Source organism: Micromesistius poutassou, assembly GCF_964030765.1.
Source record: "Micromesistius poutassou genome assembly, chromosome: 23".
Taxonomy (NCBI): Eukaryota; Metazoa; Chordata; class Actinopteri; order Gadiformes; family Gadidae; genus Micromesistius; species Micromesistius poutassou.
The window spans coordinates 8305476-8322663 of NC_140293.1; the positions used below are offsets into that span (position 1 = coordinate 8305476).

Here is a 17188-nt window from a genome sequence, read left to right on the forward strand (position 1 = left end):
TAACACTTGATGAGAATGTGTTATATAATCATGAGCAGAAAGGAATGAACAGGCTTTTCTTACTCCTATATAAAACGCCAGCTTAAAGTTTGTATACATTTACAATTCATCCAGGAATAAAAAAAAGACAAGGGGGGGGTGTCACATCATTAGAGGATCACATGACAAAATAAAGTGGCAGTAAAATGCCACCTAAAAACACCTCCCTGTCCACGACTTGGGTTTGATCAACACCTGGGGAGGGGAGATGAAGAGGGAGGAGGAGAAGAAGAAGCCTCTATTCGTTGAACCTGGTACACAGCCTTATCGGGAGAACTGCCTCTTGTCTCCACGGCCCTTGTTGACGTGTTTGAAGATCCTGGACTTGTCGACGCCCTTGGACTTGTAGCCGAAGCCGCCACCACCGCCGCGCTTCTGCATCTTCATACCGTGGCAGCTGTTGACGTCTGAGGGGGAGGGTGAAGGAGAATCGCTGGCAGAGTAGGAGTGAGAATCATATCATCCCAAAAAGTACTTTTCCGCTAGGGAAAATACAATCCAACGGCAGTAAAGAACAGAAAGAACCATTTGCTTTGTGGCAGAAAGTGTTTCAAGTGCCAAAGTACAAGAGTAAAATAGTATTGTTGGGCATTAAACCAAGACATTAAAAAGGAGAACTCTGGCGATTTTAAACCTGTGTTTTTGCATGTAAACACTCACCGCAGATTACCCCGTTGACATATCCAGAAAGCCCTTACTAGCCGATAGCAGAACGGATGCGCTCCCAGCCACTAGCCTGTGGCTGTGCATCCGTTCTGCTATCGGCTAGTAAGGGCTTTCTGGATATGTCAACGGGGTAATCTGCAGTGAAAAATTGCCGGAGTTCTACTTTAAAAGGGCATTGAACCTCTAGTTTAAGTAAATAGATAATAATAAATTATTAATAAATAAATCTTTTCTAATAAATACGTTGGTCGGCTGTTTCCAGAGCAATAGAACCAGGGGTAGGGAAGGATACTGAGGTCAACGAAGGGTGGGACCTTGAAGCCGAAGGACAGCGCCACCATGGGGAGGTTGAGGGTGCCCACGCTGTAGATCTGCTTGAGGGAATGAGAGTCGTACGCCCGCACATACGACTTGTAGGCCTCCTGGCCGGACTTGTGGAGGTAGTAGTTCTTCTCTATCAACTTGTCCAGCTGAGGAACCACCACAGCAGCGTAACGGTAAGACTGTGTGGAACTGGTTTATTATAATATCCAGAACTTTCTAGCTTAGTTATGAGTTATGAGGGTTACTCTACCTGGGACTGGATGTCCGATATTTTACTCCACGAGAATTCAAACTCGCTCAGCGGAACCTGAACAAGACCAGAGCAACATGACCTTTAAGACATTACATCGGAAATCAAGCAGGAAAGGATTCATGTCCAGCACAAAGACCCAGCACAAAGCCAGCTCATCAGGAGACACTTTCCATACGACTACCGTTGGTTCAGTTCCACTACCATATCAATACTAGTTTTGGTACCTAATTTGAGTGTAAACATTCTTCTAAAATACATGTAAAAAAAACTACGGGAAGGCCGGCAACAGAGTTTCTAACTTTGACAGCTGAATGCATCATGGGATTTTTTTGATGGCAATGCTTCACCATTTTGTGATGCACCGAGAGTTGTATATATGTCAATTCCTTAAAAACACCAAAATACCGTAATTTAGGCTAGTTTCAACATCTCCCCAGAATGCCAAATGACAAAACTACCAATAATATTGGTATGCTCCCCAAAATGGAGGAGCTCACTGCGATGCCTGATTTGATACGTTTTCTTTTTTCTGAAGACCCAGCTGTGGGTGTAGTTCTGGCTCTCGATAGTACAGCCCTGTTTTGGACAGAGCTTTCCCCTTCTAAAGCCCAGACACCGTTCCAGGGCGCAGCGGGAGGACCTACCCGGGCCTGCTTGAGGAAGCGCAGGAACCCCAGCTCCTCGGGCCGCAGGATGAGGAGGGCGTGGCCTTTTCCGTCGATGCCTCGAGCCGTCCTGCCCACACGGTGGATGTACTCCTGCAGAAGACAACAGGCTGGTTAAACGCCACTTCCTCGACTGTCAGACTAGCAGAGACATCAGATACCGGAGTTTAGACGTTTTAAGAAGTAGTCCATCAAGGCCATGATCCTAAAATATGCACTCAAAAGCGATTGTTACATTTTTATACCACTTATTCAAATTTCTCTAACTGCCACCGATCTGGGGTCGTGCTCACTGTCATTTGAGGCGTGAGAGTTTGATCTGACTTCAGCCAATGAGTAGGATGTGCTTGAGTGCGAGGTTCACTGCGTGGCTGTATATACAACCACCAGATACTGCCGTTTCAATTCCATTCAAAAATGGATTTCGCCCATCCCTTAGTCAGATACATTTCCTTAATGAGCAAGTACGGGTTAGGAATATTGCTCATGGGGATAGCTACACGTCAAAGAGATTGACACCTGTATATTTTTGGCTTAGGTGCCAAATCCACAGTCTTAGCTGATCCATGGACACAATTACCATTCCTCATTATGTCCTTGCAATTATTCAGACAGAAATTAATGATAAAATCTATCAATAAGATAACAGCAAGATAATACTGTATGCCTTAGTTGACACCCAATCCATTATGAAAGAAATGAATTGGCAACACATAAAGGCAAAATAACAGAGCGATACATTTGGATACCATTAATGAACAGGTACAATCTAGGCCCCATGCTCAAGGATGCCTTTGACGTAGAAGAATAAAGGTCAGACTAGCAGAGACATCAGATACCGGAGTTTAGACGTTTTAAGAAGTAGTTCAGCTGGGCCTCGTGGGTCTGCTCCCAGAAGTTATTCATGTTCAGAAGCTACTTTTTAATGCAAAACTTATTACCTAATCTATTGCTATAGCATGCACTCTGAAGTCAACACATTGATTTACAATAAATAAAACGGAACCCATTATGGGTGGCGGGGGGTACCTTGGGGTCATCTGGGGGGTCGTACTGGACGATCCAGTCCACCTCCGGGATGTCCAGACCCCTGGCAGCCACATCCGTACACAGCAGGATGCCGGTGTCTGCGTTACAGAACTGGAAGAAGGTGGTGGTTCTCTTGGTCTGCTTCTGCTTACCCTGGAGACACGGGTAACAAACCATGGTGAGATAGGCCTGAATACATGTTAGTTTTACCTCTTCATCACTAGGCCTGAATACACTGGTTAGTTTTACCTCTTCATCACTAGGCCTGAGTAAATAGTACCACAACTGCACAGGCTAAAAATAAAGAGAACAGCTGTGAGAATGTTGTGCAGTGTGATTGTTGATAATACTTGTTGATACTTCTTGGTTAGAGTGAATAAAGCTAGAACACAGCACGAGTGAAAGATTTCATTTTAGCCTGAAATAAATGTAAACTTTAGAGTGAATTCCACATAACCACTTCCTCATGTGTTTAAAAGTCTAACAACGTCTTTGAAGGGGGGGGGGGGGGGGGGAAGCCTAGTCCTAACTGGACCTTCATACTCATTTCATTCATAACGATGGTCTAGAACTGCTATAGAGACAAACGATTGCTCACTTGAAGGTGGGTGCTGTTGAAGTTTAAAACCTATTGGCTCTGCCCAGTACCACTCCGGATCTGCCATAACCAATCGCTAACGTTTGGTCGTGACGTATTTCTTTCTGCTGCTTCCTGGTATTTGTTTGACTACAACTGAAACTCGCGCATGACCTGAACGTCACTGTTCTCAGGCCGCGCCTCCTGTTCGCTGATTGGAGGGACAAACTTGAGGGAAAAGAAATCGTTCGAACATACACTACACCCAGACCGAAGTACTGAAGGGAAATTAAAATTGAGCAGAAGTACGGAGGCGGGCGGAACCAGGCTAGGGGGGGGCTACTGAGACCTGGTAATTTCCAGATGAAGTCAAATGCCAGCCAATAACAAGCCAGCATTATTTGATGTCTACCAGTTGCAGGAAACTACAGAGTACAGTACCCCGAACCACCACCCCTCACAAGAATGTGTGTTCCGGATGCAGCAGGTCCTTCTGATATCTGTCCAGTATTAAGTATTTGAGCAGCTTGTAGATTTCCATGCAAACCAAGTATCCTTCCCCCTCTCAACAGTACCAAGCCGCTGTGAACTTCCCCTTGTAAACAGTATCCGTCTCGGTGCTTACGTGGATGGCCATGACAGGCAGGTCGATGTAGTTGAGCAGCTCGTAGTGGAACTTGACGGACATGCAGGAGGAGAAGAAGACCATCATCTTCTTCTTGCGGTTCTTCTTGAGGAAGGTGAACAGCAGCAGAAATCGCTTCTCTGAGGGGCACACCACGTAGCCCTGGAACAAATAACATCAACCATTGAGTTCTCCGAGGGGCAAACCACGGAGCCCTGGAACAAATACAACTCACTATCGAGTTAACTATTTACATGCTTTTATCCAAATACTTGTAGCGGATTCAGATTCAGAGATGTTCTGATACTACGGTATACCAAGGTTGTACAACATCATGACGGTGTCTATCAATACCATGATCCTAAAATCTGCACTCAAAAGCGATTGTTACATTTTTATACCACTTATTCAAATTTCTCTGCCACCGATCTGGGGTCGTGCTCACTGTCATTTGAGGCTTGAGAGTTTGATCTGACTTCAGCCAATGAGTAGGATGTGCTTGAGTGCGAGGTTCACTGCGTGGCTGTATATACAACCACCAGATACTGCCGTTTCAATTCCATTCAAAAATGGATTTCGCCCATCCCTTAGTCAGATACATTTCCTTAATGAGCAAGTACGGGTTAGGAATATTGCTCATGGGGATAGCTACACGTCGAAGGGATTGAAACCTGTATATTTTTGGCTTAGGTGCCAAATCCACAGTCCTAGGTGATGCATGGACACAATTACCATTCCTCATTATGTCCTTGCAATTATTCAGACAGAAATTAATGATAAAATCTATCAATGAGATAACTGCAAGATAATACTGTATGCCTTAGTTGACACCCAATCCATTATGAAAGAAATGAATTGGCAACACAAAGGCAAAATAACAGAGCGATACATTTGGATCCCATTAATGAACAGGTACGATCTAGTCCCCATGCTCAAGGATGCCTTCGACGTAGAAGAATAAAGGGGCTTGAACCCAGAACCTTTAGGCTAACAGTCGCCCTGACCAGCACTAGGCTTCTCTTGTACCCACCTGCTCAAGGCCGTCCACCGTGGCCTTGTCCTTGTCGTCGTCTACGCCCACGTAGAGGGGCTCCTTCTTCAGGGAGATGCGGGCCAGGTCCTCCACCTTCCTGGTCTGAGTGGCGGAGAACAGCATTGTCTGTCTGCGCTCTGAGGAACGAACACAGCACCAGTTACTGCCATGCACCCACTTACAACTTCAATTTAAATTCACCGTGGTTAATGGAACCTTGTCTTTCAGATTTTAAGATACTGCTCAAAGAGAATTCTAGAGGGTTGAATGTTGAATGTGTGGTTGCTTGCTTCATTGCCCTTTGTGCCTTAACGTAAACCCCTGCATGATTTCCTCTTGTGAAAAGTTGGGTTTGTTGGAATCCTTTCAAAAACAAAGAAGGTGACTGGGAGGAACCGGCAGGGGGACAGTGAGGAGAAGAAACCGACATGTAAAGGGAGTCGGGGGTTGGGGGGGGGGGGGGCAGAGACTTACTGGGAAGCAGTCTGATGATCTGCTTGAGCTCCTCCTCGAAACCCACCTCCAGGATGCGGTCGGCCTCATCAATCACCAGACACTGCAGGTTCTTGTACATGAAGCCAGTGGTGTTCTACACACAAAAACACATTTTAGTCAACATGTTCCACAGAAGTAAAGTTCACTGGTTTGGGACTGCATTAATGTTTGTGGTCAAAGCTGGATTTCTGGAAAGCTACCAACTTTTTCCTACTTGGAAACAGTTAATGTTTTCTGTTTCAAAACAGCATGTCCATGCCATTGTTCTGAAAAAAATTACCGACAACTCCTTTCACAGACAACGGCAACGGAGACAACAGAGTTACTGTTTGCCTTGGTTGACACCCAGTCCACTATGAAAGCAGTGAACTGGCAACACATAAAGGCAACTTCCTATCAATTCAAATGGAAACAGGACAAGAATAAACAAGTGAGTAGGACTGAAAAAGTAATCGCAAATCGAAAAGGCTGCTACAACTCAGAGTTGGAATCTGAAACACGTGGGCCCCGTGGGTCCCGCACTTTGAATAGTTGATTTTTACATAAAAATAAAAAAACTGTGGGTCAAGTATGCCGCCTACCACCCAGCAGGGATCACTGAACAAAACTTATGAACGCGATTCATAACGTCACCGCAAAAGGACTAAGGAGATAGCGGCGTTCATAGGAAAAGATATGATGCCCCTCAACACGGTGACATGGGCTAAACAGCGCTGGCTACGCGGTACTGCATGCCACCCTGGACAGGTTTTGGTCAGGCTGCCCTTCCAGAGATATTCTAAACATGCAGGCCGAGAGTCGCAGCCGAGCTTTGTGTTATCTACATACCTCTTTTTTATATTTTTCTGCACTTTAGTGTGCGATTTGTTACGGTTACTGACTGGTCAGTTTCTTATTTGTTTTTTCTTCTACAATTTAATGAAGATATGTTATAATATCAATTTATCTCATCATAACACGTATAGCTGGCCTACAGGAACAAGCAGTTGATATGATCCGGACTGAGCCGTATTGAGCCGTACTCGCCTTGCAGTACTCCTCCGTTGGGGTACTGAGACGCCTGAAAGGGTCCCGGCAAGTTTGAGCTACACACGCCGTCCGTTGATTGGTCGGACCCCATGTTGCACGGAAGTGCGACATGGGGATAATAACAAACAAACACAGTACCCACGAGGTATTTCTGGAGAACGGGGAAAGCTTCGTTTGTTGAAGAAAATGTCTCGCAAAAGTTTGACGTCCTACATTGTTGCTCTTTGTTCATTGTGTTGCGTTGTGCGTTCTTCTTTTTCCTTGACTTCATCAGCAGGCTACACTGTGTCGGGCTGCTATGAGGTCACAATGCTTACATAGCTGCTGCGGCTATCGCCATCCGGCTTAAACCCCGCCCTACCGTAAGGGTACTGTCGACGGTGGAAACGCGAGCCGTAACTAAGCTGGGCTATAGCACACCCTCACTACTGAGCTGAGGGGTGCTGGGTCCGAAGCGTACTCGCCGGTGGAAATGCGCCATAAGCAGTCTCACCTAGTCCGAGTGAAACGACTAGATTCTTGGGCTGGGTGAGGCTGCACACCTGTGGTGCACTGGGCCATCACCACACACACAGAGAAGGGGTTCCATTCCGCCATGCCAGAGATCACTGATCACTGACTGACACTGAACACCAGTAGCAGTACACACATAGTAATGCCTGCTCTGTGCTGGTCATCTCACTGGCGTGTGGCTGCAGCATACCGACAGAAGTGCTCACCTGCAGATGGTCCAGCAGACGGCCCGGCGTGGCCACCAGGACGTTGACGCCGTTGGCGAGCCGCTGGGCCTCGGCTGAGCGGTTGCTGCCGCCCATGAGCAGGCCAAACGTGTGTACGTGGTGCGCCATGAGCTCCTTCAGCACGCCGTACGTCTGCATGGCCAACTCCCGTGTGGGCGAAAGGACCAGCACGCCGGCGCCTTGGTGGGGGGGGATTGGGTGGACATGTTTTACATTGTGATGCGTATCGTAATCCTTAGACTTGACGTAAAATGAAAAAAAGGGATTTATTTAGAATCCTGTCATATCATTTCAAATGAACAAAACCATATATTCAACCAGACTTAAAGGTCCCATGACATGCCACCAGGTGTGGTGTGATTAGCCGTTACAAGCCGTTTTAGAAATCTGCCCCTTATGACATCACAAGTCGGCGTGTCCACCTAGATGTGTGTTGGATAGATTTCCAAAACGGCTTGTAATGTCTAATCAAACCACACCTGGTGGCATGTCATGGGACCTATAAGAACATGAATGGTTTTCATCAATGGTCAAGCAGCTCAGTATGAACTATTTGCTCTCACAGCAGACTGAAGACCATCAATGGGACGAAGAAAAACATGTACCGTTTCTGGGCATGAACTTTAGTTTGTGGATGAGTTCGATGCAGGGGATGAGAAAGGCCAAGGTTTTACCACTTCCTGTCCTAGCAGCGGCAAGAATGTCCCTACAGAGATAAAAATAACATTCAAAGATGTTCTCAATCCTCCAGGTGTTATTAAAGAAGACCAAGATACCTCAAACCAGGCCATCACTGCTGTGAATCATTGTGGATACCAAGATATTCATTCCCCATTATCAGCAATCTATAAGTTTGCTTTCACCCTCTGTTGTTCACATCATCAATATGATGAAACAGTGACTGATTGATTATTCAGGTCTTACCTTCCCTCCAGAAGAGGACGGATGCTTTTGTGCTGGATTTCAGTCATGTGTTCAAACCCCATTTCCTTGACGGCCTTCAGCGTATGCTCACTCACCAACGTGCTTAGAGACTCAAACGTGGTGTCCTCGAATGCTCCTGGGTTGCAAAAGAATGTAGTGGAAAACCTCATTAGAAGAAACGGCAAAATGACTTCAGACTACCAGCATGCAAACTGCACATTTCAGCTGCAAAGTCTGCAGCTAAAATACAACAGTCCATCCCAAGGACTCATTTAAATAATTAGGATTTCTGCCTGATTTCAGAACTGAATGTCCATGCCAATCATCTTTCAGAGAGAACTGACCACTCATTTCAAAGACAACAGCAAGAGTTTATTTATGCCTTAGTTGACACCCAGTCCACTATGAAAGCAATGAACTGGCAACACATAAAGGCAAGTTTTCATCCATTCCAATGAGAAAAGGGTAGAAAGGCATTGATTCTCCTTATGGATTGGACAGCCTTATAACGTCTAATAACTTTTGCGTCGATCTGTTGCTTTAAATCTTCATTCAAACAGTTGAAGAATGATTCACCACAATATATCTGTTACATACTAGGTGTAGGCTAAGCTTTTCCTTGACATAAACTAATAACTATACATTAAAGATAGATTCCTGAGTCCAATACCTGACAAGCCCATTGGTAGTTCAGCGTTTTCGTCCTCTGCATCAACATCGTTTTCATCTTCCTCCCCGTCATTATCGCCTTCTTTGTTACTCCCTGCATCCTCTTCATCACTGTCTTGTTGATCAACTGTTGGTTCAGCCTCCTCTTCCTCATCGGCCTCCTCTTCCACCTCTACTGCTTGGTTCTGGCTTTTTGTTTTTGCCTTTTTGCAACCTGAAAGCATTTCATTGGCATTAACAGTCTTCATACCTTAAATGCCGTTTTAGCAATCAACACTCGTTTATAGTTACCTGACGTTTCACTGTCATTTGCCAATTTCCTTTTCTTCTTTTTCGTAGAAAGGTCTGCTGTGGGTTCTGGTTGTTCGGGTAACTTCTGTTTCTCTGGTTTTATCTTTGGTTTAATGGCTGTCACGGAAGACACGGTGGTAGGGGTCTCCTCGCTTTTATCTGACAGTCCATTTTGTGGAACTGAAAAAAAAAAAAAACAATAAGGACGTTCACTGTATAATCTATTAAAATCTGCCCATTAGTGGGATTACGAGTGTTTAAATTAATTCGAGTGATCCGTTAAAACGGACTATGAGCTTATTTTACCTGAAGAGGATAACTGCACATTGTCATTAATAAAATCAATAATCCACTGCTATATCTGTATAATATATGGCTCGGTTTATAGAGTTATCACGTCTATAGATGTGGTTTTAACGTGTTTAGGACCGTCTGTATGTCTGGTTTTAACGTGTTTAGTGCCATCTGGTCCTATAGAATAGAGCCATGCTTTGGTGTTAGCATGCCTGATGCTATTAACTAACATTACGAATAATAAACATTCATCAGGTCACATGGAATCATTACAATACATACCGATGTCTTCATTCTTTTTTTTCTGTGAGAGAGCTTTGCGTTCTTTAGTCTTTTCGTTTCTTTTCTGGATCTTCTTGCGAAGTATTTTCATCGGCAGCTCCGACATGGTCGCAGCTCTGGAAACACGTGCAGTCAGGACCCCTGGACACCGTGGCGCCGCCTGAATGGAAACCCAGAGCGGCCCTCGCATAGGTGGCGACTGCAGTGCCTGATTTTGAATTAAGAGCCACTTTGTTTTCGGGACTTTCTTTTGGGCTCTTATCGATAAGTCAAAGTGTAGGCTTAATACATTATGGACGGTTGTAAATTAAGGGACTATAGGACTATAGTGCCGTTTTAAATGCGTAATTGGAAATTTCATTACATTAATAGGGCTTTCATATTGAAACGCTTCATGGGCTTTTTTGTATGAGATACTGCGTATTACTCTAGGACCTCTCAGTTCATTATCGATCCAAGTGGAGTCAACAGCGGCGCAGAGCAACAGACCTAGAATCGATCAGAGCCACGTGTGACACATCAGCGGAAGCCATAGAGCGCAACAGTGCCCGCCCCCTTTTTGAACAACTCTGGTTCCGGAAGTAAATTTCCTATTCATATTCTCAATTTACTTTTCGTAAAATTGTTATATAAAGAGTTTTAAGCCTGGAACGAAGCCAATCATCCGTCAGACTAGTCGTGACAATAAAAAAATGATTCGGGGCAAAAACGAATTTGGAAAAAGGAAGAAACAAGATTGTGTACATTATTTCTGTGAACAGTGACGGAACTACTCATCCCATAAATAAACCATTGGCAACTTTTTCACAATGGTTACAACTAGGGATGGGAATTTTAAGAAATGTCCATCGATCATTGATAAAATTAACGATCAATTTTTGATCTAATCGTTATTTTTCTATAGGCTATTAAAAAAATTCCTGTTGGTAGAAAATTCAAAATGCTGCATGTTTTTCTCAATGCCTATGCGGTGCTTGTAAAAGATGAATAATGCGCTCTTAAACACAGGAAACAATTCAAAAAGACAAAATCTGTATTACAGAATAAGAACTTATTGCCAACAATAATCATACAAACCAGTTTAAGGGAACTACTTGAATAATAAATGTAAGCCTATGTGGCACTCGTAAAAGCCAAACAATGAACCTGGCGCTCTTAAACGTTTGGAAACAATTCAGAAAGACAAAATCTGTACCTGTAAGAACCAGAAGAATCCACTATGCTGTCCACTATGCAACTTAACCTCCTTTTGATCGATAAAAAAAATCACGTGATCGACAAAATTCTTAGCGATGATCATCCCTAATCGTGCCCATCGCTAGTTACAACCCAATAGTTTACAGCGTTTCTTGTATATTATAACCTTTGTCATTATTATATTGTTAATAGAAGTTCCGTCACATATTGTTGTCACTTAATATTGTCACATGTGAAATCAGTCTTGTATTCCAGTTACGTAGCCTATTCATTCAATTATGTGTTACTAGCCTTTATACTACCAAAATGACTAACAAGCACTGCTCGTGCTTTTTTTCTTTTTTTTCAAATTTTTATCATATATCACATTATCGATATCAACATATTTCGGTAGAGCTCATTTCCTCTACAGCTGCAGAGTGCGGTAAAAGTTTCCAAGGTAACAGCGAGCTCCACCAATCAAAAACATTGTGTTACACTTTAGGATTGTGGATACTGTAGTGTTTTTAAATGACATTGCGATTAAAAAAAGTTTTTCTAAAAACTATACGTTAACTTCTTTAACTTGTTGCTTCTACAGGAGCATATACAATTGTTTCACAATGTAACGGTGCTCTGTAAGTATACCTTGGATGGTTACGAAATTATGGCTTTTAATCAAAACCTCTATGGAGAAAATTACTGGGATTTTTACTTCCGGAACCACACTGTTGCGCTATATAGTCATTGATTGTGCAAATGAATAAACGGCACTCCCATTGGGGGCTCCTCTGTTCAGTCCTGCCCCCTTATAGACATCTGTCTAAATCAGGCCCCCAGGAGCAGTGCCTACTTCTGCAATCCACCTGTGCTCAGTGGCCAAGCCTTGTGTTGCAGTTTTTTAGCGGGCTGTGGACGGGTCCGTCAATTCATGGGGCCCAGAAGTAGATATCCTCGTTCACTCCAATACAAGTGGGGACCAGGGCCTAGTTTCCCGATAACGATGGATCCACGCTCGTACGATCATTCTCACGAAGGATCTTTTGATGCTTCGTAAAATCTTTGAGAGTTTCCCGAAACTCATCTTAACATGAACGCGCGTGCTCTGCTCTTACAACGTCGTAGGATTGTAGCTGTCTACTCACACGGTGCTGAAATGGGCTCCGTAGGAGGGGGAGACGCAGGAATGTTGTTGGATTAAACAATATTTTGTGGCAGCAAAAAAATATCTCCCCATCAAGGCCAACAGCAGAGTAGCCTACGAAAAGAATAGACTAATATGAATGCTACAAATATTAAAACACAATTGATTTGGTCTAGGCCGACATATGCTATATCAGTCCTAATCCCGAACGCACCGTGCGTACATTGTTTCATGGCATTTTCTCCCCTGAAATAATTCCATATTACAAAAATAAAAAATAGCATGTGTCTGTGTGACAACTATAGCATTTATCTAAATGTGCTGATTTCTGAAACATGCTTTGCACCGCAAAGAGGGCAGACTTTCTCTGATTCCGCAGGTTTCATTCATTCATTCAGTGATTGGCGCGCCGTGCACTCAGTAGTCTAGAAACGTTGGTGTCAACATTAAAAATGCAACGTTCCATTCATTTATTATCATTCAAACACAGAGGCATTGACACGGCTATTGCTGTTGCTGGTCTAGATCGATTCCTGCCCATATTGTTGGGCAGGGGTATGATGGTGCGGGCAATGTAAGCGGGAAAGGCACGCATCGCAGCAGTTTCCTGCAGCAGTCTACGTTCACTGCAGAACAACTTGGCGATTGTGCACTCCACTAAGGTCAGGGATGTTCGTAACTGTCTAGACACGGTCCAATAAATAGTGAACTTCATCACAGCCTCACCAACGCGCCTACAGTGCTTTATGGCAAACAATCGCAACAAAAAACGCCTGCAGAAATTCTCGGACACCCGCTGGTCTCAGCATGATTCATGTAGCCTACAGTATGTCTTCTGTCATGGGAGGGAGACAGCAAGTGCAGCTCACAAGCGACCTCCCACACGAGCAATGGAATAATTTGATTTTATTATATGCCTTGTGATAGGGTTGCCTTGTGACATGGCGTTTGATCGGTAGGCCTACACTTCGACTGCACATGTATTTTTGGAATTTTAAATTGCTGCAATAAGTTATATTTTTGTTGACTTCTAACATGTCTCTGTCTTTGCTCTTTAAATCTAACAGTAGTCTACAAGTAATAAATCGGCGGTAACCACTGTTTTTGGGGTATTGCGAAATACCAATACCACGGAATGTCCAGCTGGTGACTCCACTGAGGCTATAGTAACGATGCTCTTAGTGCTCTACAAGTACCCCTGGAGCCGTCGTTAGCTACAAGGGTTTTAACGACGTCGTTACGCAACGATGCTTTCGGGAAACGGTCTGAAAACTCTGCGATGATCGTACAATGAACTTTACGACGCACTTAGGCTAACGATGCTTTCGGGAAACGGGGCCCAGGTCCATACCGCACCCTCACTACTGAGCTGAGGCATGCTGGGTCAGAAGCGCATCCTGCAGTGGAAATGCGCCATTAGCCAACTTGAGTGGACCATCAAGGAACTGTGCACATATATTTCCACATTGGAAATCCATGAGAAAAAAATCAAACAAATTAAGTTCAAAGCAACCATTGAAGGAACAATTTATTGGGCAGGGCGCCCTACAAAAATAATTTACCCCTAAATGTTTTCTAAAGGTTTTTCTCTCCAAACCATTAAAAAAAACAGATTTTAACTGATCAACCTTCGTTGGTTCCCTCCAAGTTGATGGGGGAGAAATATACCGGTAACTCCATCTCCTCTAGCGGCTCAGTCTCTGTCTTAACCGGGTGTGTCTGAAGGGTGGCAGCGCTATTTAACTCGCACATGCTCGCCCTCCACTCGTCTCCCGTTCCTCCTCCTCCCCCAGCTGGCATCCTCCGACTCTTGCTGGCTCTCCTCTGCTTCCGAGAGTTCTTTATATATGAGCTGGGGCCGGCCCCGCTGCTACAGGGCTCACTGGACATCTGGAAGCGAGGGAGCATCTGCTGTGAAGGAGGAGCGAGGAGCAGAGTTCCTTTTTTAAATTTTCATAACATTTTCTTCACTGCACCAACATATCAATAAAAAAACAATCCTTGTGCAAGTGTAAACACTCACCTGGCAATAAAGCTCTTTCCTGTTCCCGATCTGACTTCTCTTGGTGTCTTCTTCTACAGCTTTGAAAACCAGGTCGGTGACGTCTCGTCTGAGCTTCATCAGCAGCAGGGGGTCTTGGATCTGCTGCATGTCTGCCAGCATGATGTCGGTGAACTGCTGCAGTACCATGTCGTGCCTCAGGGCGTGGGGTGGGGGAAGGTCATTGGATAAGAGGTCTTCGTCGTTCTCGCCTTTCAAGCGGAAAGAGATGGCCTGCTCTGTGATCTCCGGCGGTGTGAGAGGATGGTAGTGTGAGAAGAGGTTTGAAGTGGAAGCAGCAGAATCATACTCAGGTGCACCTTCCTCTTCTTCCTCACCCTCTTCCTGAAAAGTATATGTTCTTTTAAATGCATGATTGAAATATCCAAATATTTCTTGAGCCAGGACTGTGTAATAGACTCTTATTATAGTATTAGTCTGACCCAATGTGGGTCCGTCATTCCTTTTCGCAATTGGATTCGTGTTTGCAACCCTGGTGGTCCCTGAAGTTTTTTCTGCCTTTCGAGAGACTGTTAGCTAAGGATACTGTCTACCTAGTCTGAAAAATAAATTATCTGGTCAGATTTAAGAAATCATATTTATAATCTAAAATCATCTAGGGAATTTTGGTTGTACATACTCCATATTTTACAACCCACTGCCATGTGGAGAACACTCCAGAGAGTTGTGGTACTGTAAAGTCCTCAGTATATCCAACCTGGATTCATTAAAAACCTTGTTTGGCCACGTCTAGCATGATACAAATTATTTAACGATTAATTACCAACAACTAGCAGAAACCATACCAACATCCCAATCAGTGGGGGAAGCTGTGGCCTACTGGTTAGGGCTTCGGCCTTCAAACCGAAGGGTTGCCGGTTCGATCCCCGACCTAGTAGGAAAAATGTGGGCGGGAAAAGTGGTTGAGCACTGCTCTCCCATGCCCACATCCACGGCTGAATTGCCCTTGAGCAAGGCACCTAACCCCTCACTGCTGCCCGAGCGCTGTAACTGTAGCAGCTCACTGTTCACTGCTCCGGGTTAGTGTGTGCTGCTCTGTGTGTTTCACTAATTCACGGATGGGATAAATGCAGAGACCAAATTCCTTGTATGTGTGCGCATACTTGGCCAATAAAAGTTGTATTTGTGTTGCCAGATTGGGCCAGAGATATATGGCCCAATTTGGCAACACTGATCCCAATGCCCCTTTGCTTCCAAAATGGAGGCGGTCATGGCGATGTACGAAGCACTTTGATTATCTACAGGAGAAAATAAATGATATCGAAACCGATCATATTGGCTTTCCCAAACATTAAGTTCATGAACAGGTTCTTACCACTGAATGCAGCGCCGTGTGACCTCCACCCCCCGCGGTGTGTCTCTTCAGGCCGGGCTGCCCCAGCAGCTCCCGGTACACGGCTGGGTGTTTCTTCTCGATGTGCCGCTGCAGGTTGCCGCCGTGGTTCCCGGCGATCCTCGCCTCACAACCCACGATCTGGCACAGGGACTTGTTGGATGCGGGCTCGAAAGTGAAATACTTTCGAATAGGGTTCACTTGATATCTCCCCATGGTCTGAATGATGTAGAAACACAAATACATTTGTTATGCATACGCTTTCCTTAACCATCGACATTGCATTGTGATGATCACAGAGTTGTATAACAGCCTCATTGCATAATGTGTCTTAAGTAGAGTCTACTGAATATACCTTTGGTCCTCCGAGGTCAATTACAAAGGTCAATTACAGCCAGTGACAACGACGTTCCTGATACATATATAATAATAATAATAATAATAATAATCTAAAGAGACGGGAACAGAGTGTTGTTGATGTTATCAGCCAGCTAGCTGTTCTTCTTCTGTTTGGTCTGAATCATCACGCTGCATTGCCGCCCTCTATTGGATTCACTCAGCTAGAACTATCCTTTACTACTGGATTAACGCTACTACTATCCAACCCTTTACAAACCCCGTAATAAACCTTTAAACAAATATACCCCCTTGAAGTGACATCCACACTCTGTTATGGTTTGGACTGCAATTTGTTTAGCTTTAACTCCCACATGGCCACTACTCCTGTTTAAACCACACGGTGACTCAGACGCTTCAAAATCAGAATCCTCCTTTTCTTTTCACCTTTTCATTGTGCATCGTCTTTATCTTTGTCTCTGTTCGTCCAGTTGTATATCAGTCTCCAAAAGCTTTCATGATAATTGTTGCCTTAAGAAGACCTGCTGCAGCCGGGTATCCCCTATAATAAAGTTCAGGCCTGGTGGTAAAAAACGGACGAGGCAGGATGGCCTTTTGGTGCAGCAGGTGGTCTGCAATTAATATGTTACTTTGTTTGTTCAGGTGGAATATCAATACTTTAAACAAAGTGGTCACGAGGGGAGGATGACTTAGATAAAGTGAATTTATTGCATACAAATAATTCAGAACTTTGCAAAACATAGCACAGCATAAACACAGTAGAGCTGTCGATCTTATCTTTAATCCCATATGAATTTAATTCCTTATTGTTTTTAATATTCAAATTAACATCAACATAAGTGACCATATGTATATGTTTATTGCCTTACTATATGCTGTCTTCCTATTTGGACTTCTATTTTATATAATCTATTTTATTATTTTCTATGCTGAGCAGAGACAATTGTGTCCGCAACTATTTACCTCTAGATTTAAACGGTTTAAATAAAAACCAACTGACTGTTGTCATCTGACTTCTAGACTATGCTTGCATTATTTAATAATGTATTAGCATGACTGTTGGATAGGATATAGTTGTATTATTTAATAATGTATTAGTATGACTGTTGGATAGGATAAAGTTATATTATTTAATCATGTATCTGTATGACTGTTGGATAGGATATACTTGTATTATTAAT

At 43.9% G+C, this 17188-nt stretch overlaps 2 protein-coding genes and 4 non-coding genes across 7 annotated transcripts; all 6 read right to left on the minus strand.

Moving 5' to 3' along the window:
- Window positions 1-21: 21 nt before the first annotated feature.
- Window positions 22-10063, minus strand: ddx18 (DEAD (Asp-Glu-Ala-Asp) box polypeptide 18). The gene is made up of 14 exons (XM_084487592.1): window positions 9936-10063; window positions 9360-9539; window positions 9070-9282; window positions 8400-8535; window positions 8081-8181; window positions 7455-7654; window positions 5686-5800; window positions 5209-5348; window positions 4179-4340; window positions 2977-3129; window positions 1927-2040; window positions 1280-1336; window positions 998-1175; window positions 22-446 (listed from the first exon to the last, which is right to left on the minus strand). Exons 1-14 carry the CDS (start codon window positions 10039-10041, stop codon window positions 304-306), a joined length of 1998 nt encoding a protein of 665 aa, XP_084343718.1. The 5' UTR covers window positions 10042-10063; the 3' UTR covers window positions 22-303.
- LOC311368893 (small nucleolar RNA SNORA13) lies at window positions 2537-2669 on the minus strand. The gene has a single exon (XR_014640047.1). It is a non-coding gene; the product is annotated as a small nucleolar RNA SNORA13 (small nucleolar RNA).
- Window positions 4918-5050, minus strand: LOC311368892 (small nucleolar RNA SNORA13). Its single transcript, XR_014640046.1, has one exon. It is a non-coding gene; the product is annotated as a small nucleolar RNA SNORA13 (small nucleolar RNA).
- Window positions 5966-6094, minus strand: LOC311368895 (small nucleolar RNA SNORA13). The gene has a single exon (XR_014640049.1). It is a non-coding gene; the product is annotated as a small nucleolar RNA SNORA13 (small nucleolar RNA).
- LOC311368894 (small nucleolar RNA SNORA13) lies at window positions 8707-8836 on the minus strand. Its single transcript, XR_014640048.1, has one exon. It is a non-coding gene; the product is annotated as a small nucleolar RNA SNORA13 (small nucleolar RNA).
- Window positions 10064-13752: 3689 nt separating the features above from the next.
- LOC311368827 (uncharacterized protein) lies at window positions 13753-16142 on the minus strand. 2 transcript variants are annotated; one of them, XM_084487597.1, is made up of 4 exons: window positions 16006-16142; window positions 15633-15869; window positions 14279-14641; window positions 13753-14163 (listed from the first exon to the last, which is right to left on the minus strand). In XM_084487597.1, exons 2-4 carry the CDS (start codon window positions 15864-15866, stop codon window positions 13879-13881), a joined length of 882 nt encoding a protein of 293 aa, XP_084343723.1. In that variant the 5' UTR covers window positions 15867-15869; window positions 16006-16142; the 3' UTR covers window positions 13753-13878. The 2 variants fall into 2 exon arrangements, with proteins under 2 accessions (XP_084343723.1, XP_084343722.1); XM_084487596.1 differs by having other exon boundaries at window positions 13753-14166.
- Between the last annotated feature and the right edge of the window lie 1046 nt (window positions 16143-17188).